This window comes from Hermetia illucens, chromosome 2 (assembly GCF_905115235.1).
Source record: "Hermetia illucens chromosome 2, iHerIll2.2.curated.20191125, whole genome shotgun sequence".
Taxonomy (NCBI): Eukaryota; Metazoa; Arthropoda; class Insecta; order Diptera; family Stratiomyidae; genus Hermetia; species Hermetia illucens.
The window spans coordinates 30,116,575-30,140,378 of NC_051850.1; the positions used below are offsets into that span (position 1 = coordinate 30,116,575).

The window sequence follows — 23,804 nt, forward strand, 5'->3', positions numbered from 1 at the left end:
TTGCTCAAAGTGGCGAACCTGCTAGCTATCTTGGATGTTCGTTTTCCTTTTTCCAGGTGTCACTTGCATTGACTGTTTTACAGTCGAACTGGTAATTTTAGGGCTTCTTCGATTCCTTCGTATCTTCCCGCGATTTGTTGTATAGAACCCTGATATTTCTAACCATATGTAGACTGCTTGGTGCACGTTGTTTTTGTCTTTGATAAATTCGGACAATTCAATAATTTTCGCTTCAAGCAAAATGAAAAATGACTCTTCTAGGTCGGACTCTGTTCCACAGCCTTTTTTTCATTGTTGTTTCCGCATATTTGGGGATGTTTGCCGGGCTCCTTTGGCTCAGGTCTCTTACCGCCTTGTATATTGGATGAGATCTCATAATCGTTTAGCTTCCCCTAAACAGGTCGGGCTCTTGATACTGATAACCCTCCTCTGACTGTTTACGCTCGAAAGCGGGTGGTTCCACTACGGCTGTGGCATTAGATGTCACGGTGGTCCTTTTTTGTCTATTCTCCAACCTCTGTATATAGAGATTAATAAATTATAGACAATTGTGATCTTCTCTGCGATCTCATTCGAGAAACTGAGATAAGAATCAATTTGAAAATCGACTGGCAACAAGAGAGTATAATTATTGTTAAAAATAGGCCAAGAAAAGCTCTCTCAATTCGACCCCGAGAGCTCGAAAAAAATTTCCTAAAAATCGACCAACGTTTCAATGAATAGAATACACATTCTCCAGGATGAGAAAAATTTCAAATCCAAGTGCCCAGGGCCTTATAAATCAAAACCTTCATTTAAATATGGTGGCGAAAAGAAAGCAATAAAAAGTTAAAAAGGCATAACTTTTGAAAAACTTTTTCCGTTTTTTCTTTTCTTCTCCTCTGTTATCTTTTTTATCTCCATATTTTTTTTGACCTATCTTGACAGACGCTAAAAATTACTAACTTACCATATTTTTTACGAGTGCATAAGTGGACAGAGCCCTTTGATCCGAAGTCTTAAAGAAGGTATGGACGTACTCCACAGGAATCAATAACGCGTAGTGCAACTTTGGCGATTAATATTGAATCTTCATTATTTGCAAAATTGTCAAAACTATCTTTCTTTGGAGAGGAATAATTAATGAAAATTTTCGGAAATATTTGAATGCGTTATTCCCTACTAAACCAAGAAAAGTTCATAATGACTCCCTCGTTTGTTACAGTGCCTAATAATTTGAATGAAAGTGTTTCCCTATCAAGCTAAATTTAAGGATAATTGAAAAATTGGAAGTTGCTCTTATTGTACACTTGTATGCCTCAAGTGCCATAGTTCTAGAAGAAACCAACCCTCGATAATTATAACAAAAGTCAACCATCAAAAATACCAAAAAGCTCAGGTGAGCCGAAAAGGAAGAAGCAGTGAAATAATTGTGAAGTTAAGTTGAAATAAAATAAGAATAAGTTAAAATGCGACCCAAGTCCCCGGAAGTTTCAAAAAAGGGCGAAAAATCCCTGTGGGATGCTGCAAAAATATTCCAAAATGTTTCGCCATTGACTTCCCCCAGTAGTTCGAGAGCAAGCAACTCGAAGAAGAGGGAGAAATGCATTCGAAGACACCCCATTAGATTTATGGACATAAATGTCATTGGGAACTGGACGCTGAAGAATATCGCAATGGCTGGGAAGTTGCTGAGGAAGCCTCCAATCCCGGTTCAATTCTACGACGAAGATGAAATGAGGAAGGTCTATTCTCTGATTTATGATGTATTTCGATGTAAGTATAAAAGTAGAAATCTTCTTCCCATATTTTTTTCTTTAATTCTTCAAAAAGGACATTTATATAGAACGATTTTATATACAAAAGAATGCCCTCATCGCGAGAGTTCGGATATACACGAAGCTATATAACTTTGTCAGTTATTGAACTCAGTGTAAAGCTAAATTGTTTGTTAAAACACCAAAAGGCCCCTAAAAAAATGTTGGGTATACATAGGCTTTACTTTCTGTTTTTCGGAAGGAGGACTTCCTGGTGAAAAAACCAGGGTATTCCAATCACCAACCACATTAACAATAAGGAAGATTATGCCATGTCAAAGAACCTTCTCCAGGAAAACAAACCAAAGTTTTTCACCTGCACTCGCCGTTCAGAAAAAAATAATTATTCATGTTTTCGATTCCACTTAGGAAAACCTACCACCGTGATGTCCTTTAAACCATTTGTCACATCGAAACGAATCAAGAGAGCATCGGAAGTAGCCACGTAGGTAGCAAATATTGAAGCCTTCTTCGAGATGGATAATCTCACATCTGCTAAAAGCGTAAACAATGCTTCAATATCTCTTCGTCGAATAAGACGGCTTTAGAGAGATCACAGTTCTAATTCCAGACAAGGGTCTGGAAGTAATTAGCGCCGCCACAAGCCAATATGGTTGCTCTTCACCCCTTGGTGGGGCATACTGCATCAACCACACCTACCCGTCATTCATCCCGGTTACCTGAAATTCCTTTCAGCTCCCCCCACGACTTCCCGGGAGCTACATCGACCGTCCTGCGCCTAGGGTTCTTGGAGCGCCCCACTCATCGCCCATATTGGGAGAGTGTATTTCACTACATGTTGTAGCCCACAATGTAATTGTTGCCCTTCTTAAAAAGTGACCTATTCACTGCCATTTCTGTCTTCCTATCAAAGTGCGTGCGAGTTGTAGGCCTGTGCGCTGGCCAAGTTATTCGTTTGAAATAGTGTCAAACCAGCGCATTCCAATGCCACGGCGCAGACAGGTATTGACGAAAGCTTGGAACATTTGGGTAAGAGTGAAATTCACTTGCATGTGCTACGCCCATATAGCAACATAGAAAGAAGACTAGCACAGAATCGTCTCAATCTTAGTATTGACATGATCTTAGTATTGAGATAACCGTATTTCCAAATTATAGACTGTTAATGCAGTTCGATGCCACCGTCAGCAGAAACCACAGACGCCTTCGATGCTCTGCTCATTAGTACAGATAGGGAAATTGTGTTGTCCTGTCTGAGTGGGAACCTTGATTTTGTTTGTGTTCATTTTCAATCCAACTATACTTGCTTTCCTTGCCAAATCTATAACCATTTGCCCAGCGTAGTCAAAGTGGCTAAGATGCCATTGTCCATTGAACTCCTTCACGTCCTCCGGACAAGGCAGCGTCACCGTCAGAGCGTCACCGATAACAAAAAGAAATAATATCGGTGACAGGATGCGACCCTAGCGAACTCCGCTTTCAATGTTAAAATCCTCCGAGATTTTGCCTCGGTGCAGCACGCGACATTTTACACCATCATATGTCGCCCCGATAATAGCTATTATTTTCTCCGGAATGCCCTTCCTACATAGAGCACTCCCGATACTCTCTCTGTTCACGATATTGAAATTTTTCTCGAAATCGATGAGAAGCAGATGCAACGAATATCCAAACTCCGCGTACTGTTCGAAATTGATCCGTAGGGTGTTGATGTGGTCAATGCAGGACGATTTCGAGCGAAAGCCAGCCTGCTCTCTGTGAAGCAAGTTTTCGAAATTTTGTTTTGAATCGTTCCAGAACTATTTTGGCCATTATCTTTGCAACGGCAGGAAGCATGCAGATACCCCTCCAATTGTCACATTCAGAACGGGTCCACTTCTTTGGAATCTTGCCAATCATCATCAATGCAGGGGCCGCAGTCTACTAGACGCTTTTGTACAGTTGGATATAATTCTGGCAAACCAAGGTTATATAAACACTTTTCAGAAATGGGGGTCTGCCTCAATCGTAGACCTGTACTTTGCTACTGTACTGATGCGTGATATGTCCTAGTACGTAACCGAGGACTACCCTCAGGGATAACCAGACAATTTTCTTTGGAGCTATGGGTAGAGCTACAGGGCAAAGAACCACCATGCCCGAAACCGATAAAGATGTCAGGCTGGTCTGCAAAAGCTCTGGATGGGCAGGTATGGCTAGACCAACTTAATAAAGCAGATGCCTCTATGGAAAGAGCTGTCCATGTGGTCCAATGCATCGCCAAAGCGTGTGACGCGCCCATGCCTAGGAAGTGCTCATTCCCCAGTAGAATACCAAATTACTGGTAGAACACTGAACTAGCCAGCCTTCCGTCAGCCTGTTACCGAGCCAGAAGACCGGTTCAGAGGATGGTAAGAAAGAGCGCGCCTATTGGGAAGCCCGCAAAACCCTCAAGCTCGCCATCCAAAGCAGCAAAAGGGAATGCTTTTAGGGGTTCTGTTCGGAAGCGAAAATAAACCCGTGGAGAGTGCCTACAGAATCGTGATGGGGCGATTCAGAAGCCGTTCATCTCCGCAGATCACGTGGCCTTCATTCTTGTTAAAAATTATCCAGGGGTTATTCCTCCAGGAAGAGAAGGGGACAGACAGCTTCCAGCATCCTCTGAATATCACGACACAGACGAGCTGCTGGAGATCTGCAATAGGATAGGAGATAACAAAGCTCCGGGTCTGGATTCGTACCGAATAAGGTCCTCAAGCCTGCCGTGAAATCCAAATCGGACGTGTTCGCTGAGTTATTAAAAGCGAGTATATCCGGGTGGAAATTTCCTGTATCATGGAAGCTGTAGAAGTTAGTACTGCTGCTTAAAGCTGGTAAACCTCGAAGTGAACCAACCTCCGACAGGCCTATTTGCCTTTTGGACATAGCGGGGAAAATGCTAGAGTGAGTAATCTACAATAGATTACTCCCTGTTGTTGAGAGCCAACACAGCCTATCAGAATATGGGTTCCATAAAAGCAGATCAACCATTGATGGCATCAAAATGGTAACTGGATTGGCCGAAGATGCAATTCACGGAAAAGGTAGTACTAGCAAATATTGCGTAGTGGTGACCCAGAACGTTGGAAATGCATTCAATTCGGCCAATTGGAACCTAATACAGGAACCTCCGGCGAAGATTGGGATTGCCGCCCTTCTCGCAGCTATTGTCAACAGCTATTTACAAGAAAGGAGGCTTTGGTATGGCACTGATGACGGACCGCAGGAATACGTTGTTTCTGCGGGTTCCTCACAGGGCTCCCTACTGGGTCCACTGCTCTGGAACATCATGTGCAACGATGTTTTTAATCTTCCAGTTCCGGAGGAAGCCAAGGTTGTGGTTGTGCCGACGATATAGGGCTGGTTGTGGTAGCAAAGGATCTCGAAGGTGCCAAGTTATACTCAAGCGAAACGATCAGTGCTGTTTAAGGTTGGCTAGACAGTTCTCGTCTGACACTTGCGGAGGAAAAAACGGAAGTGTTCTTCATCACCAAACGCCGTAAAAAAAATGTGCCCTTATGCAAATTGGGAATCATATCTCCACTTCAAAGCCTGCCTGGAAGTGATGACAGACGGGAATCTAAGCTATAAGCAACACGTGCAGTATGCTTATCACAAATCGTCCACCGCAAGTCATGCCAAACGTGGGAGGCCTACGGCATGCTTCCAGGTTGCTTATAGCTAGGGTAGGGAATTCGATCCTGTTCTATGCAGCTCCAGTTTGGGGGAAAGCATTGCAGGTCACATTTAACGTTAACAAACTGAGTGCAGTCTACTAAAGAACAGCCCTAAGGGTCTGTTCGGCATTCAGAACTGCCGTCATCTCGAGAATGATGCCCATTGACGTCTTGGCAGATGGGATGACGAATATATACAGCGCACAGTCTATCTCTTCTTTGTCGTTATTAACTTGTTGTTATTAACTTTATTTGAACAGATGTCGGTATGTAGGATATTTCGGAGCCTAAGCACCATATAGTGGCAGCTTCTTGATTTTTTTCAGATTTTTCGGTTTTGTAGTTTCTGAGAATGGGTCCGTTAAAGAAATGATCACTTTCAACCTCCGCACTCCCCACCTTCCTAGCAAATGTCAAAACTATGATCTGGTGAAACAAAAATGTACACCCCCCTTTTGCATGCATGGAGACCCCCTTAAATGCGATGTAGAAGGAAGTATGTCTCCGAAAAAAATGCGCGTGATGGACAGACAGACGGACAGCCCTGTCTGAAGTAGATGGATATTACCCTGAACGCGCTATACGATTTCATCGGGCCGAAACATAACGTTCATTCCTATATTAAGGTGGTTATTCGAAGCCTTAAAGACACCTGCCAAAAGGCCATGGGTGAGTTAGGTTGGACGAATCAATACTCAGTGAATACAGATCAGTTGCAAACTCCTACGATGACCCCATTGCGACAGGTTCCTATTGCTACCAAAAGGGTGGAACGAGCCACTCAAATAAGTCCAAAATATTAAGTTATAGAGGGCGTAAAGAGGAGCAGAGAAAGAATGGAAGATACTTGTATAAGGCTCCCAACACCAAAGAAAAGCCAAGGGTCCATGGAAACAGTAACGAAGGGAGTGCAACGTTTGGATCCCAAATTGGCTCCACAAATAAAATCCCAGGAAATTGAAGCAAATGTTTGGACAACCGCGAAGCGCCAAGGAAGTAAGTAAAAAGAAGGGGACTCCGTCCGGATGCAATTGTTATCGAAAGCAAAAGTAGCCTCTCTTACGATGATATTTTGCGGAAAATCAAGGGAGATCCGACGCTAAGCGGTCCGCGAGACAATATCTCCTGATATGTGTTTTCATTGTCTGGAGTACCGCCACCAGAAATGGGTTGGTAAGAGCTAAAATTAACGGTGTTCATGTCTACGCTACATTCTGCCAAGTGCAACAAGCGTTAGGCGTAAATGTACGATCCTCAATTGTGATCGCGGGAGACTTCAACGCATGGTCTACCGAACGCGAAAGCAAGATTTCTTACAACAGAGGACTCATATTGCTGCAAGGTTTTTCTTCGTTGGACATTGCTCTTGCTAATATCGGAAGTGCCAATACCTTCTGAAAGGGCAGGATAGGTTCAGTGATAGATATTTCCTTCGTAAGTAGTACGTTAATGAGATGATGAGGGACATTACCTGATTAGTTAGTGAACACTACACGCATAGCGACCATCAAGCTATACTGTTTAGTGTAGTGGAGAACAGGAAAATGGACCATCCAAAAGACGTAAAGACATGGCGGACGAAGCAATGGAGTTCAAAGATGTTTGACGTGGAAATGTTCACTGAGGTATTTAGCAGCAAGCGAAAAATCTGAGCAAATTGTCGTATCCTGTGATGCCTCTATACCAAGGGGCAGAAATAACGCTCAGAGATTACCGAAACTATGGATAAATGACGAAATTAGACGACTACGTGCCATATGCCTGCAAGCGAGAAGAAACTGCACAGAGGAAGGCAAGTTACAGCACTAGTCAGAGAGAACTGCGAAAGGCAATCCTTGAAAGCAAACGGAATTCCTTTAAAGAACCGTGTGAAACGGCCGACATCAACTCGTGGGGAGTAGCCTATAAAGCGGCAATGGCTAAGTTGAAAGGAAGCAGATAAAGCGCTCAGTTTTATTGTGAAGAATAGTGAGTACTATATTCCCACAGCAAGGAAAATGCACTATTGCGGTCGAAAAAGAGCACCCCATAACGGATACCCCAACTATAACAAAAGATGAGCTTACCATTGTTTGTGAAAAGTTAGGGGCTAAAAAGCACCCGGTTGGACGGAATACCGTAAATGGCTTTGAGAGCGGCGACAAAAGCAAGAACGGAGTGGTTCGTTAATACCTGCTTGGAAGAGAGCACCTTCCCGACTCAGTGCAAAAGGCAAATGCTAGTGCGCTTACCAAAGAGGGGTAAACCACCTGGAGAGCCATCGTCGTATCGTCCCATTTGTTTGCTGGACAGTATATGGTCCCAATTGTAGAAGAAGCAGAAGGCATAGCCACACAATAATATAGTTTTCGCGCCGGCCGATCAAGGGTGGATGCTATCAACGCAGTAGTCAATCTGGTAGGAGAAGCAATTGCAGGTAAAAGGTGGTAACTAGCTGAATGTTCCCTCTACATATATTCAGCTAATCATCAGGAATTATTTCGTGGATAGAAAGCTCGTCTTCGACATTGATATAGGGCCAGTGGAATATTTGATTGCCGGCGAAGTGCCTCAAGGATTAGTGCTGGGCCCACTACTCTGGAACATGATATACAAACATGTGCTGCGCATCAAACTTCCACGACAAGCTACCCTTATCGCAATTGTCATAGTGGACAAACACATATAGGATGTTCTCTGGGCAGGTGAGACATCGGTTAGGCTGATCAAGGATTGGTTGGCATCACATGGATTAGATTTAGCGGAACACAAAACAGAGGCTATACTGATCAGCAGCGGTAAACTGAAAGAAACTCTACCGTTTCATGTGGGGCAGCAGGTGATAGAGGCCAAGCCTTTCATCAAATACCTCGGTGTTATGCAGGATCATCGATTGGAAGGAACACTTGAGCTATACGGGCGAGAAAGCAACGAAAGTTGTAGCTGCATTAACTGGTAAGATGCAATATTCGACCCAAACTTTCGAGGAGACTGCTGCTAGCCAGACTGTGTTCATCTATTTTGCTGTATGCAGCACCGGTTTGGACAAAAGCCCTGAATGTTCAGGCATATAGGAGAATATCATGTTCACTATATAGTGTGAGTGCGTTAAGAGTCGCTAGCGCATTCCGAACAACGTCAGACGAAGCAGCTTTCGTAGTTGCGGTAATGGTGCCCATTGATATTTTGGCTGAGAAGATCTGAATACTATACAATTGGAAAGTACGTAATGACCCAATAATGCCGAAGATCGACGACGAGAAGAAAGAGCGCGCACAATCAGGGTGTGGCAGGAACGTTGGGATAATTCTCATAAGGGCAGATGGACGTCCAGGGTGATTCCAAATATCCAGCATTTAATTACGCGTAGACATAGAGATGTCCATTATCACTTGGTTGGTGGATACGGCAGGTATTTACACCGTTTTGGACATGGGAATTTTCCCTTATGTCCTGAGTGTATAAACGAATATGAGGACCCGGAGCGCATATTCTTTGTATGTCCGAGATTTGCAAATGCGAAAGAACAGCTTCAACTTCTCTTGACAAGACGCTTACAAGTGGAAAGAATCATTCCGCGGACGCTCGAATCTCAAAAAGTGTGGAACGCAGTTGATGGCACCATAACCGGTATTCAGGAGGAGCTACGAAGGTTAGAGCACTTACGAAAAAGCAGCGGGGAGCGAACAATTCTCACCGTAGGAGTAAGCCGATAGGGCTTTAACCCGTCCCATGATGTAATGTATCTAGAAAGTTCCGTGGGGCATAGATACCGTGTGTGAGGTCTGTTGTTACCTGAAACCATTAGTCAAGAAACTATGTCCAAATACTTTTGAAGGAAATACTTTATTTTTGGCAGAATCATCAAATATTCTAAAATGAAAGTGACAATACTTATACAAATACCAAACAAATAAGCATACCACCCATACCTAAGGTCCTTCCACTTCAGCTTAAGCAATACACTTTCGCTCTTAATTTCAATCCGTAAAAGTCCTGCTTCAATGCTTTCATACACAAAGTCCGATTTCCATTTCTCAATAAGTCCAGCACTCCAGCATCTCAGAATTAAGTCGTCGAAACCTGTTCGCAAAGGTGAGTCCTTTTCCAACGGTATCATCAGAAAAACCCTCTCGTAACATAATTTCGTCATATAAAAATATTTGTACGAAGCAGCTTTCTGGGCCCAATAAATGATATTGATGAAGTCCTCAGTTAGGTAATAACCCAAATTTGTGTTCATCTGCAAAACATTTTCCTCCACATCAGTTACATGACCACGGACAAAACTTGAATAGTATTTCGTGGGAAAATAGTTGAATTGTTCATTATCATCGTAGAGGCCGCCCTTCAACATGATTTTGATACCAGATCGGACAATATCATCATAGGTACTGATCTGGTTGCTCATTATTGCTTTTGTGAAAAAGCTGGTCAGTAGGCTTGTGTATACGCTCTCCAGGATCGCGGCAAGGAATAGCATGAGTATGAAAGACAGTATATATGCTTTGCGCTGCGCCAAGCTTGCCTCAAAGTGAGGTTGGCAGACTATTATCCTGAAGCTTTGAAATATGAGATTATTCAAACTAGAAGTAGAGCCCGACGAGAGCCTACTAATGCATGCTTGGCAGAAAACAAATAAGAGAACACTATATCCAATCAGCTTCCAAACCGAAACATCAAAAGGAAGTAGGAAGTAAAAATATCGTGGTAATTCATGCTGGTAGGGGGTCACTATACACATCTGATCCATTGCTATAGGATATGTGTGAGTATAAGGCAAGGCATCGGTAGCGGCCCGGTGGATCCCATATGCTAACAAATCGATATTTCCTCCGTTAAGATTTGTGAACAAATCTTTTAAGGTGCGAAGGTTCTTTGTTCTGTCACATTCCTGCAATATCGCATTGTATTTCTCCAGGAAACTTAACACTATCTTAATAAAGTAACCCCCAAACTTTCGTCTCCCTTTCCGATCAATGTAAGTCATGGTGCGTGGTATATCTGGCTGCATGGGATACCTCAGGTTGTATCCTCGTAAATTTTTATTCTTATCGGAAAACCAATCACTTGGTCTGCTATTTGAATCAAGGACTATTATCTGCACGTCTGTGGGGTAAGGGTTATAAGTGAAAAATTGATGATCCATTATGAGGACGACATTAATCATTCTAAATTTCCAGCACTCCTTGAAGAGGTCCAGTATATCATTCGGTGCCAGTAAGTCGGTAGCGAAAAATATAATCCTTGACTGGTGGTTTGAATGCCGATACTTATACAAAACAGAAGACAACAAACTCAAAACACTATCCTTAGTTCGATTGTTCATAAATACGAAGGACAATATGTTGCCATTGATGATGTGACTAATATTGATTGATAAAGGTCGAGAAACGATAAGGGCTGGAACTTCCTTAAATGAAGAATTCTGAAGAATTGAAGATTTGTCCAATTCGGCCTGATCCGGAATGAGGTACACAAAAGTGTCAAAATCGTAGGTGTCAAGAAGCTTAGTGATAACTGCCCGAAAATCAAAATAAGCTGAATGACATATTTCTCGACTTAGTGCCAAGTATAAAATTATTTTGGCCGCCAACATTTTGATTCACTTTCAATGAATCTAATTCATTAACTGCTTGCACTCTTTCACGGTTTGCATTAATAACTGAATATCAAACCTTAGACTTTACCTGACTAAAGCCTTTTACAGAAAAACATTCAATTATTAGTTCGGTGGTATCAAAGCTATATATCAATTTGCAACCATTACCTTTTTTAGACTTCATAATGGATGAAGTATAAATGGGAAAGATACTATTCATTCTCCCAGTTCTATAAACTTTTTCTATAACTTTCTAATTACATATTGCAGGACTTGTTTTTATGTAGACTACCTATCTATCTGTCCCCTTTTTTCCATTATTGGAAGGTAGAAAGGATCAAAACTTACTCTTACTCATAAAAATAGTTTCTCCTCCCTCCATTCTCCCAGCGAACTACTCTTAGGTATTGCTTCGAGGCTAGATCAACCCTTAACTGCGAAGTTCTCCCCCCTTTCTTGTTTTCCGGCCTCAGCTGTTTGTGAGTAGATTGCAGCACCTTTCCGACTTGGTTTAAAGCCTTTGTTGTCCCCAGCATGGACTCCGCAATATTTTCTGTGTTAATCATCTTTCATCCCGAGCAGTGTGAAAGGCGCTGTAAAGCCAGGGCATCTACACATTGTCAGCCATATTAACGAATCTCGGACACTATGGGCAATCGTGCTGACCAAATTGGCGGAAGATAGAGTAGGTAAATTCATTTACGGACAGAGTGTTGGACTCCTCGGACTACCAACAAAACACATCCCTATCGTGGGAGAGCTAGCCTGGAACCGTTTGCCACATTACTTTGGACTAGGCCCCGAACTCTTCCGACTTGCGAGCGAGGGGAGAGGAGGAAGAAAACTGTTAGCTCAAAGAACCGCCCCTGTAATCCTGCCCCTCCACCGGTCGAGCTCCATTTTTTTTTTGTAACGAAAAAAACTCCAATTTAATGCGGAACACAGCTCCATCTGTCAGCGCCCCTCATCATCTCCTCGAGAATTTTGTCAAGAAAGAGAGAGAGACCTCCTGTGCTTAAATATAGCTGCTCACGAATCCCATCCCACCTTCTACAAAAAGCAAATAAAGGTGTAATAGCCGCCGTCCACAACCCCATTGCAAAATACAGCAGGTGCCGGTAAGACTGAAAACCTCCATGCCCACTTAGGAGCTGAGTAAGGAAATACTCAGTCTCACCATGCTTCCGATTCACCGACACACCTAAGTTGCCAATAAGCCACGCAGTCCATCTGGCTATTGTCTCACTTTGCCAAGAGAGTTGCCATCGATCTAGTGTGCGTTGTTGTTTTTCACGAGCAACCACCTCTCCTGACTTTTCTCCCTTGCGCTTGTATATGGCTCTACGCTCCTTAGCAAGAAGGACAATGGTGATCATCATCATCAACGGTGCCACAACCGGTATCCGGTCTAAGCCTGCCTTAATAAGGAACTCCAGATATCCTGGTTTTGCGCCGAGGGGACCAAAAATTCTTCGAAGAATTCTTCTCCCGAACGCGGCCAAGAGTTCGCAATTTTTCTTGCTAAGAACCCAAGTCTCCGAGGAATACATGAGAACTGGCAAGATCATTGTCTTATACAGTAAGAGCTTTGACCCTATGGTGAGACGTTTCGAGCGGAACAGTTTTTGTAAGCGGAAATAGGCTCTGTTGGCTGCCAACAACCGTGCGCGGATTTCATCGTTATAGCTGTTATCGGTTGTGATTGTCGAGCCTACATACATAGGATTCCTCCCGTTTGACCAGTGCGGTTTGATATTGTTGGTTGGTTAGTTGATTTTTGGTGCTGGCGTTACGACCATGTACTTCGTCTTGCCATCATTGATGTGCAGCCCATGATCTCACGCCGCCTGCTCGATTTGAATGAAGGCAGTTGGTGCGTCTCGGGTCGTTCTTCCCATGGTGTCGATATCGTCAGCATAGGCCAGTAGTTGGGTGGACTTAAAGAGGATCGTACCCGACGCATTTACCTCAGCATCACAGATCACCTAATCGAAGACCAGGTGAAAGAGGACGCTTGATAGGGCATCCACTTGTCGTAGACCGTTGTTGATGTCGAACTGTCTTGAGAGTAACCCTGCTGCTTTTATCTGGTCTCGCACATTGGTCAGAGTCAGGCTAATCAGCCTTGTCAATTTCGTCGGGATACCGAATTCTCTCATGGCCGTGTACACCCAGGCTTACCCTGGCTATGCTATCATAGGCAGCCTTAAAGTCGATGATAAAATGGTGCAACTGATGTCCATATTGCCGCTTGCCGCAGTGAGAAAATCTGATCTGTTGCTGATTTGCCTGGAGTGGAGCCTCTTTGGTATGGGCAAATGATGTTCTGGGCGTATGGGGCTATCTGGCCTAGCAAGATAGCGGAGAATATCTTATAGATGGTACTCAGCAATGTGATACCTCTATAATTGTTGCACTGCGTGATATCTCGCTTATGTATGATACAGTTAATGCCTCTTTGTCAGTCGTCGGGCATTGATTCGTTGTCCCACACCTTGAGGACAAGTTGATGAACCACTTGGTGTAATTGTTCGCCTCCATATTTGTCCAATTCGGCTGATCTCTAAGTCGATGAATTGCACGGATTGTTTCTTCTATACTGCGTGGTGGCAGTATTTGTTTATTATCTTTAGTTGTCGGGACCTCCAACTCGCCCATGTTCTGGTTGTTCAGTAGTTCATCAATGTACTCAACCCATCGCTCCAAGATGCCCATTTTGCCGGAAATCAGATTTCCCGTTTGGTCTCGGCTGGATGAGCATCAAGGTGTGTAAGGCTATATTGCCCCCCCTCCTCCCTATATGTTTTGACATTCAATATTCAAGAGGTGGCGGCGTACGATCAGCACGGGGTCAATTTGGTTGAAAGTGGTCCCATCTGGAGAGGCCCACGTTCATTTGTGGACCACAGCTCCATCTCTGTACAGGGAGCGCACGCTCCATGAGAAAATGTGCAAACCGTTATTCCGTTTTCGTTGCCGGGTTCGTCGTTATAACATCCATCCATTCTGAGGCTCCTGTTGTGGTTTCGTAACTTCGGTTTTCCGTTTGTGTTGTCAGCCCTAGCCAACCCCCAACCCCCAACCTGTAGGACGAGTTGTTACAATTGGTCCCGTTTTTAAGCATGGGAGACTCGCCCTCATCCTTCTCCGTCTGCAGCTTTTCGTTGAAAAAGAGCTCCCAACGGTCACTACGTGGAAGTGGAGATAGCGTTTGGTAGGAGAGCTGTTGGTGTTGGTTAAGCAGGCGTTTGCCAGGTTTTATGCTCCATCGTGGGTACTAATCCACGGTTTGCCCTAGGACCTATACTACCGCGTTTGATTTGAGGAATGTCGCGCTTTTTTCATGTGTGACCTATTCACTGCCACTTCTACCTATTAACCAACACGCCTATCGGAATCTGACTCTCTTTTGAAATTATTACCTTGCAGCGACGATTTCCGCTCCTCATTTGAATTTATAATGGAAGTTACTTGCCACACTGCCACTAAGCGCTTTTCAATCACTTTGGTTGAAATATATATGTCCATCCATCTTTTCAGATAAAAACGTGCTAAGTGAAGCTCTGACAGATATCGGATTTTTCGCTCTCTATCCACAGGTAAGCTCCATGTCGAATAAACAATTGCATTTTCTAATCCAGCTTTAATATATGCGCAGCTCAAAAATGATCAGAGCAGAGTTTGGCTTCTGTTGTTTGAATTATACGTCCGTCATTTTTTAAAACGACATCCTGACGAAACAGACTTGCAAGATCTAATTTATCGTGAAGCTGATCTTGAAGGTAAGTACATTTCGAAGATTCGGATTACCCTAGATGGATTCTGCTTACATGGAAGGATACGAGTCTTACTAAAGCCTTCATCTCTCATATTACCACCACCACACTGATCACCAGTTATATTCTTGGATGCAGCACATACAGTAACCCTTTTCAAGCATTAATGTAAAACAAAACCCCATTAAAATCGGTTTTGGTCTGCCTTCTTTCCGGAGGCGGAAATCTTCAAAAGATACGCACTAAAACCAACCCCTAATTCATGTCTACTTCCCCACTGAATTACTGCAAATATTACATCGCAGGGTGGACATGGCTGTAGCCTCTCCTTTCCCCCGTCCACTGCATTCGCATCCGCGCCTTTCTCGTTTCCTCCGTCTTTCACTATGTGGTTTACTGCATTCTCCTGGCACCCATGCATGCCCCCAATTACACTTTCCGGTGCTAATGTTCCTCCCATTGACTTCCCTAGACTCTTCCTTTCCTCTGTGAATCTAGGGAAATGGAATAAGACCTGCTGCGGTTCCTTCGGAACACCGTCGCAGCTGAGACACTGTTGTTACCATATGCTTAAGGATTACTGTTTTCCTCGTTTTTCATTTTCCGACTAGCGGAAGGGCCGGGTCTATCATAGATGCGCGCCATCTCGTAGGCCAAAATACCGATCGGCATCATTTCGGATACCGCGTAGCCTGCTTCATCCGTGATGGTTCTAAAACCACAACAAACTCTTTAGGCGGTCTATAAACAGCGCAAGCATTGCAGGGGGTATGCAGTACAGTTGCCCAAGCTAGCGCTGCATAGAACCATACAGAGCTTATCACTCTAGCTATAGGCAGTCTACAGATCCAACTCAGCCCCAACATTTGGCGGCAGCTAGCCTTCCAGTCCCATGCTAACATAGGACACCTGAAGGCAAACATGTTGCAAATGTTGCTAAAATTCAGCTTCGCATCTATCATCACTCCAAGGTATTTGCTGGTTTTGTAGTGACGCCGCTTGGTGATAAGCACCACGCCTGTTTTGTCCACCGTGAGTGCAACACCTCCACCCTACAGCCGCGATTGCTTTGGATGAATACATCCGCGAAATGTTTTACAACAACAATCACCGCTATGTCATCGGCATAACCCATTTTTATGGCCTCACAAACGACGAATATTGAGGACATCATTATGCATGATGTTCCGCAATAGTGGTTGTGACACAGAGCCCCATGAAAGACTCGCGGAGACAAGGTATTCCCTGGATCCATTTTCCATATTGTACCAATTTCTACCAAAGGCCTCCTTATAAGGATCATATTGGCCAAGTTGAATGTCTTTTGCATGGTTAAGGGTAATGACTGTGCTATACTTGCGAGGCCGCCCATTCCGCACATCGTATTTTTAGCTATAGCAGTAACAAATCTAATGGCATCATCGGTTAATCTGGCGTACGGAAGTCGAATTTTCGATCTGATGAGCCTCCTAGACTCTCTCCAGGTGGAGCAATCTGTTGTGCATGCATTATTCCCTCCAGTATTTTGTCCGTACAAGAGAATCTCGAAACATCTCTTCAAAAAGATTTGAAGCTTGAACTGCTCTGCTAAGGCCGACACACCTATTTGTTTTTTAAGAGCCTGCTAGTGTCATGGATGTTCGCCTTCCTTCCCTCACTCATCCAGGTCAAATTTCTGTTCCTCAGCCTGTGGCTTTGTAACGCACCATTTTGCCATGAATCAAATTACCATCCACCAGCGCTACCCGTAAGTGACTCCTAACCACAGGGTTAAACAGTGCGTGCTTCGTCGGCCGGCTATTGTTGCTTCACGGTGCGTATAGTTTTCTTCGCGTCTTGCACACTCTGTTCTTTTTGCTTTCTCGTTCTACCTCGTCCTGAGACGGAGCGCGCTCCAAATCGGGGAATTTACCAAGCGTTTATTATTGCATTCCTCGACAATCGACTGGTATTTAGTACGTCTAAATTATCTCTTTGAAGGCAATAGCTTAAGCCACACCGGAAGGCACTAGGATTGCTAAATAGCAGTCTTTAAACCCTCTTACACCTTTCTCGGGCGCTTTATGTCGTCTTAATACAAACAGCTTATGCTAAACTATTCTTCAAATGCGCGGGCATCTTTCCCAGAAGGTGTAATGAACGTATGAGTTGCGAACGACGAAACTGACCATCCGGATTAACTGCGGCCAATTTCGGAGCAAACCTATCCATAAAAGCCTAAGAAGTAGCGAAAGTTAACTATGTAGATCCGCTAGACAGCTACAAAACCGTACTCAATGTAAAATTGGAAATAAAAAAAAAATACCGCCAACCCGCACGTGAAGCTAGAATCCTTGATACCCCATAGACCACGCCTCGTTTGACACTTGGGACACAAAAAGCTTCGGCTGAGAATGAAATCCGTCATGGACCTTCCTACCACGATCATGGCACAGACGTCTTGTTTACTTTCGAAGATTTTCGTGGATTTTCCCCATATTTTCTTTTTCGTCTCCCTGTGTGAACCCGATACGCCATGGATAAAATGCATGGAATTGAGTGAACTAAGCTATCCAAAGTGATCCCCTATACGTCAATGCGCCGTGAAGATCGCCTTAATCTCTGACGCAATAACACGCGCTTGGCTCAGAAACTCTCCCCTTGACTAAGCGTAGATGGTGAACCTTTCTAATCTAAAGTCAGCAGCCGAGTAGGTTCCACCCCTCGAAAACGCCATCGAGATTAAGCCTGCATCCAATGGGGAACTACCAAGAGCGAGCCCCGCCTGGCCTTCCCTGTTCAAATCTATGTTCCAATGACCAGAAAGGGGTGTCTTCAAACGTGCTGCGAAGACTATCCAGCGCGTCTCTGTCCTCATCTCCTCCTATCATCTTGGAAAATTTCGCTCTCGATAGAAGGCCTTAATATCAGCTTGCTATCCGGTCAGAATGACTATTTGGATTTGGATCATGCCCCAACTATCAGCGCCAAAGGAAAGTATCTTCATTAACTTTACTCTTTATTTTAGATATAGCTAACCACCTATGGGAACATAGAGTCAGATTGGCTGCTGCCATATCTCGATTACGTATCAAAAATGGTGCTCTTCAACTCTCGCAACTTCTGCCAGCTCACTTGAAGGATGAAAAGGTATCGCTAGCTGTAACGAATCCTGTTGTCTCAGGATGGATTAATCCATTTAAAATGAAGTGAGTGTTAGTATCAATATTTCTTCAAATCCAGCTTTTTTTCGATGACGATTATAAAGTCGTTAAAAGATGGTTTCATTTTGCTGAACCCTTTTATTCATTGATTTTATAGAGACATATCCATGGCTGCTGCTATGCTAGAAAAATTAGGCCTCACGGAGGCTTTAGCGGATGAAGATGGTGTTGAACAGCCGCTTCAACAATGCCAGTATAAGTGGGATAAGCTGTGTCCCTTATTTATATCGTGTATCCCCCGCGATCGAAGTAAATTTTCACAGTCAGAGATGGTGAAGAAGAACTTTTTCATCTTGCAGGTAAGATAAGACACCGCCTATAAAAACCTTAAAACATACCTAAAGATGATACTCATTTCAGGACAAGGCATTCTCAGTAGCTCCTGCAATATTATCGCGACTACTCGATTATTTCGAACTTGAGGGGGATGTCGTTCAAACACATGTGTCTTCACCACGGTCAACAGCCTATTTGGCGGCTCTCTTTTATTCAGTGAATCGAATAAATAACTTTTTGGCCTTTGGCGCAGGAAATAAACTTAATGATTACAAGAACTTCATGAAGTCTCTTGGAATCAGTAACGTTCGTTTGTTCTCAGAAAGTTTTTGCAAAATTCCAATGGAATCCGAAGTCTTAGACTTGGTTGTAGGGATATTCGCCACTCCCCCAAATTCATTCAGTGGAATCGCCGATCCCATTGATCTCATTTGTAGTCGAGGAGGTGATTTGAATATGTTGGAAGCCCTCACTGAATCGAAAATTAGCCTCGATGGAAAGAAACGCATCGTTCAATTGCTAGATGAACAAAAAGAGACTTTGCGATTGGCTTTGTCACGCCCCCATGTTCAATTTGTTCTGTATGAGACATACTCGATAGTGGGGTCGGAAAACCAGGACATGGTCCAAAAAGCCGTCGAAGATATAAACCAAAGGACTTTTGAACGGCATTTGCATATTCACAACGAGAAGAAAAAGTTAGAGGCGCTAGATCATTTCGAAAAGGCTAATAATCGGACAACTAGCTCGCCCCAGGCATCGCCCAAACGACAACCAATCTCAGCAGAGCGAAAGACACGGGAGAGCATTCCAAAAACTATGAAAAATACTTTGAACCGAAAGCAGAAGTTCGCTTCTCGCCGATCTCAATTGAGTAGTTCAGGCAGTTCGAATATTTCAAGCACATCGAATCTAAATTCACCAAGTTCATCCAAACTAAGCGAAGCAGATACTGTTAGCATCCCCGATAACGAGCAATTCGTTGTTGGTGAGGTGCCAGAGTTCTGTTTGAATGAGGAAAAGTGTGTCAAGTTTAACTCTCTCGGCTGTTATGTATCTCTGCTGCATCGAAAGCAAATATCTAAATTGGACGAAAAACGTTTAATGAAAATAGCAGAGAATAAAAGATTAACAGGACATTCGGATCGGAAAAGATTTTTCAGAATAAAATCTTCAAAGTTGGATGAAAAGGAAGATGTAAAAGGTAAAGACGATAACTCAAAATCTTTACGGTCGAAGAAAGCTGTAGCATCCTTGGTAAGTCTTCGATTGAGGATAGTGTATCGTGTTCACAGAAACCTTCCTTTGTAGATAGAAAGGCTAAATCGCCCAACCCATGCAAGTATGAATCGATCGACTGCCCAGAATACGCTCCCAGCCAATAGAAGGCAACATTCTTCGCATGATCTTATGAGAGCAACCTGTACCAGGCACAACCACCACCATACGGATGAATACAACTCCCAAGGTGTAAGTTCAAAATCCGCCTCCATATGATACAGGGGGAGGGTCTAATGTGCACTTATAATCTGAATTTTATCCCAAAGGGTTCAAGTGCTTATATGTCTGCCCTACGCTTGGACCCCCGTGCTAAACGATGGTGGCAGGAGACAGCTCACTACATCAACAATCTACGATTACTGGAAAGGAGGAAACGCAGATACAAGCTACAGCACGGAAACGACACATCCTTGCAGCCACTCCAACTTTCATACATCGACAATCGAAACAGTAACATTCAAAGAGATAGCAGTCGTCTCAGGGGCGGCATGATCAGTAACACGAAACCATGTCCTGTGACAGTTAATCATTTGGAGTTCAAAGGTTTGGAAGTACTTGAAAATGGTCATATGAGGTAAGATCGTCAGTGAATAGACATCTAAATTTCTTAACTGATTCATCTGTTTCAGCTTCTTCAACCAACCCACGAAAAAGAGTCCTTCCTTTCAAATAGCACATCGACCAATTATAAGTCGCAAGCCCCTGGGACGCTACCTGCTCAAGGACAGCCAACTAGTCTTGAGCTATTGATTAAGGCTTTTTTACATACGCTACTTACTTTCAACTTAGATTGCTTAAATTCTTTAGATTTATCGAACCAATTGATCCAAAGTGTAATTTTTGAAAGGTTCTAAAATATTTTGGTTAGATCCTTAGCACAGACAGATATAAATTGTAAAAATGCCCTTTTTTGAATTCGGATGTAGGATTTGGAATGATGAAGTGAAAATTATGCTATAATTTAATAACACTTGCTCAAGATTTGTTTAAAATATAAATGCAATAAATTATAACTAATCAATACTGACTGGTGTTATATTTGTTATGGTAGAACTGTGGGGTGAAGCTCATAAAGGACATGTGGGTTGCATCTCCATTCAACCCTTGAAACCCTCAAAAACCTTATTACTGGCCTACCAGTAAACAAACTAGTGGTTGAAGTTCCTGAGGCCAAAAGGGTACGAATAGAGAAAACCAAGATACTGGGTGACAACGGTCCTTATTTATTCCCGAACCAATTCGACTTGCACCTTCAAGTTGGTAGCCTTGGATATCCACAAGCTAATCCCATGCTTTAGCAAAGAGTTCGGAATTGGTTGCATATGAGCTGACAGCTGGATTCTATAATCACATCTCGTAGAGACTTCTTTCCGAATTTTATACCTGCCTGGTAGCGTTGCAAATAAGTTCAAACTTGTGACACGATTGGGTTGACAGTTCACGCTCAGTTGAGATGGACTCCTGACTAGCGCCTAATCCCAGCTCTAAACACGGACTATCGTAAGGATTTGTGTCAGGCAACGCCAGATCTCCGTGTTCGCAAAGACAATCACAGCTTTAATTTAAAAGGCGACTACACTTTCTGGAGGAAACCACGGCTTGTAGCTACGTCGCCACAACTAGAAATGACGGCAATTTTTAGAAGGAGATTCTACCATAAGTTCGTATGCAAGAAGCACGAAACAACGACGCTGACCTACTGAAAAGGTAAAAAGGTCCAGTTTTCGAACAAAAAGACAACTAGTAACGATGAAGGGTAATCGTCCTGGCGGCCGAAAGGACACTATCGAGTCCGGGATAATAAAAAGGACCACAAAAAAAATGGCAAACTCCGCTATGGGGAAAACCAGGTGAAATCGCAATTCATCTCTCCGGTGAGGATGGCCTCCATCTGAAAGACAATGATAGAGGAGATGGAAGGATACTCAAAAAATGTAAAATTGTTTTACGGAAAATTAAGGCTGCCAGTATTGTCCAGTGAAACATCTCTATAGATGTTTAAAATGACATAATGGAGATTGGAGGAACTCCTTATCCTTATTACACCACAGCGAAATTGCTGAAGAGGCGTTGAAGAAAAAGCAAGCCGTGGCTGGGCAAAACAGGGTATCCTAAGCCTGCCAGTTGAACAGCAGACTACTAGCAAAAATAGTGTCAAGGATACAGCAAGATGAATCCCCCTTTTTGATAACCAAACCCACCAAGTAATATCGAAAAAAGCCGAAACAGCGCAAGTTGGTTAGTGACTCCACTGTAGCAAAGTCGAGATCAACTAGGTCGGTAACATGCTAATGCGCGCCAAAGAAAAGAAGCTGAAAGCCGGAAGTTTGGCGTTTGAGGTATAAAAGGTTTTGTATATTTCTTCAGTAAGAACATTTAAAATATTCCATTTCAACTTGTAATGGAAATTTGTTGGGTTTAAGGAGCTCTCCGCAGAGCTATTTATCGCTGCACCTGCAGTTACTGCTGATATGCTGCTTCAACTCGTACGGAAATCTTGGGAATCGGAGACATTTCCCAGAGAGGGGAAGAAGGGGATGATCATTAAGACTCTAAAAAGGGCACCCGTTTAGAATGTGCCAATTGGTTTCCTTCTGCATTGATTACATCGGGGGGTATTGATGTAACGGATCATTTTTAAGGTTTTGCGTGAAACAAACCCTTATTTGTGTGATTATAATCGATTCGATGTCTGTCCGTCTGTCTGTTTCTTGTTGGTGTTCGAAGGTGGGACGGTTCAAAGCCTACTGCAGATTTCTGCCATGCAGTTATGTGGGACTTATACTAACTAAAACTACCTGCTTCCCGTTCCACTCTCCCCACGGAACTCCTATAAAGTATTGCCTCGCGGGGCTGGATCAGTTTTTAACTCCAGTTCATTATGGTGCTCTTTCTTTCTCGTTTTCATCGCAATTCTTCCTGGCTAAGCTATTGATGAAGTCCACAATATCTTCGGGTATTCAGTGCCAATTCCAACGACCAGTTTCTGACTCGTCCCATCTCTTTTGCCACTCTGTGATAGATTACCACCGTGGCAGCTGCCGTGGAAATACGCTAGACCCCCCAACTGCTTACGTTTTGTCATAGAGTCGCCGGCCATTATTCGCCAAGATGTTTATCGGAAGCATCCCTGCAAGTACATATGCTGCTTGTCCTGATGGAGCTGCATAGAGTGGCATGAAGCAGAAGACGTCGACTTTGTCCTGGCTCAATGTTCGGTAGTATCCTCGAGATCATTGCAGCGATGAAAGCTACTTTGGTTACGGCTCGCACAATTCGTTCTTTGAAGTTAAGCCTTCTGTTAGTCTTTGCTCCGAAGTATTTGAGCGATAGTTGGGAGTAAATTGCTTGTTTGTTCTTTGTTCTTTCTTCTCTCTCTGATGAGAACTACTTCTGTGATAGGCCACAATTTCTCAATGAGGAATTGATCTCCCATATTGCATAATTTGCGTAGAACTCGATCTCATCTCTTCTCTCCATTTTGAAGTATTGAACGCATTTTTTACGGCGAGGGTTATTACTGCTCAGTATTTGCTTTCTTGTATTGCAGCCTGAACCAAACATGGCACCGTGCTAATTGCGTCGACATTGATTTCGTCTTACGAAATCCGAATTGTATGTCGGAAAGGCCTTCTTCCTTTTCCGCAACAGCGAGCAGTCTTTTGGTTGGTACACAGGTCGGATGTGCTGCGGATGGGAGTTGAATAGACTCAAGATGGCGTTGTTGCTAGAGAAATAGCGTCAACGCGCTAAAACGCGTCAGCTACCACGTTCGCTTCTCCTCTGACGTGAACGATGTTGGTAGAAAATTCGGCCATGTACGTCAGGTAGCGTACCTGACGAGGCGATGCTTTATCCGCCTTTTGCTTCAACTCGTAGATCAACGGCTTATGATCCGTCTTGATAACGAACTACACGCCCTCCAAGAAATGATGGAAGTGCCGAACACTGCAGTAGATGGTCAACAGCCGTCTATCGAAAGTGCTGTATTTACGTTCGGAGGGTGAAAGCAGCAATGTTGCGTTCGCTACGCTGCTTGTGCAACCGTTGAAGGCCTGATCTGCCTGCATTGTCCACGTAATGGGTGTTCTGGCTCCTTTTTTCGAGTTCCTCACTAGGTCGTTCAATGGTGCTTGAAGCGTTACGGCGTTGGGAACAAAACGTCTCTAAAAATTAAGGACTCCCAGAAATCCTCTGAGTTCTTTGGCAGTGGTTGGACGTTTGTACTTCTCCTC

At 43.5% G+C, this 23,804-nt stretch overlaps 1 protein-coding gene across 2 annotated transcripts; it reads left to right on the plus strand.

The window, feature by feature from the left end:
• Positions 1-794: 794 nt before the first annotated feature.
• On the plus strand, positions 795-20,592 carry LOC119648686. 2 transcript variants are annotated; one of them, XM_038050483.1, is made up of 10 exons: positions 795-1,007; positions 1,205-1,755; positions 14,574-14,632; positions 14,692-14,815; positions 17,817-17,997; positions 18,110-18,311; positions 18,373-19,545; positions 19,600-19,758; positions 19,836-20,143; positions 20,199-20,592. In XM_038050483.1, exons 2-10 carry the CDS (start codon positions 1,449-1,451, stop codon positions 20,317-20,319), a joined length of 2,634 nt encoding a protein of 877 aa, XP_037906411.1. In that variant the 5' UTR covers positions 795-1,007; positions 1,205-1,448; the 3' UTR covers positions 20,320-20,592. The 2 variants fall into 2 exon arrangements, with proteins under 2 accessions (XP_037906411.1, XP_037906412.1); XM_038050484.1 differs by having other exon boundaries at positions 795-1,755.
• The last annotated feature ends 3,212 nt before the right edge of the window (positions 20,593-23,804 follow it).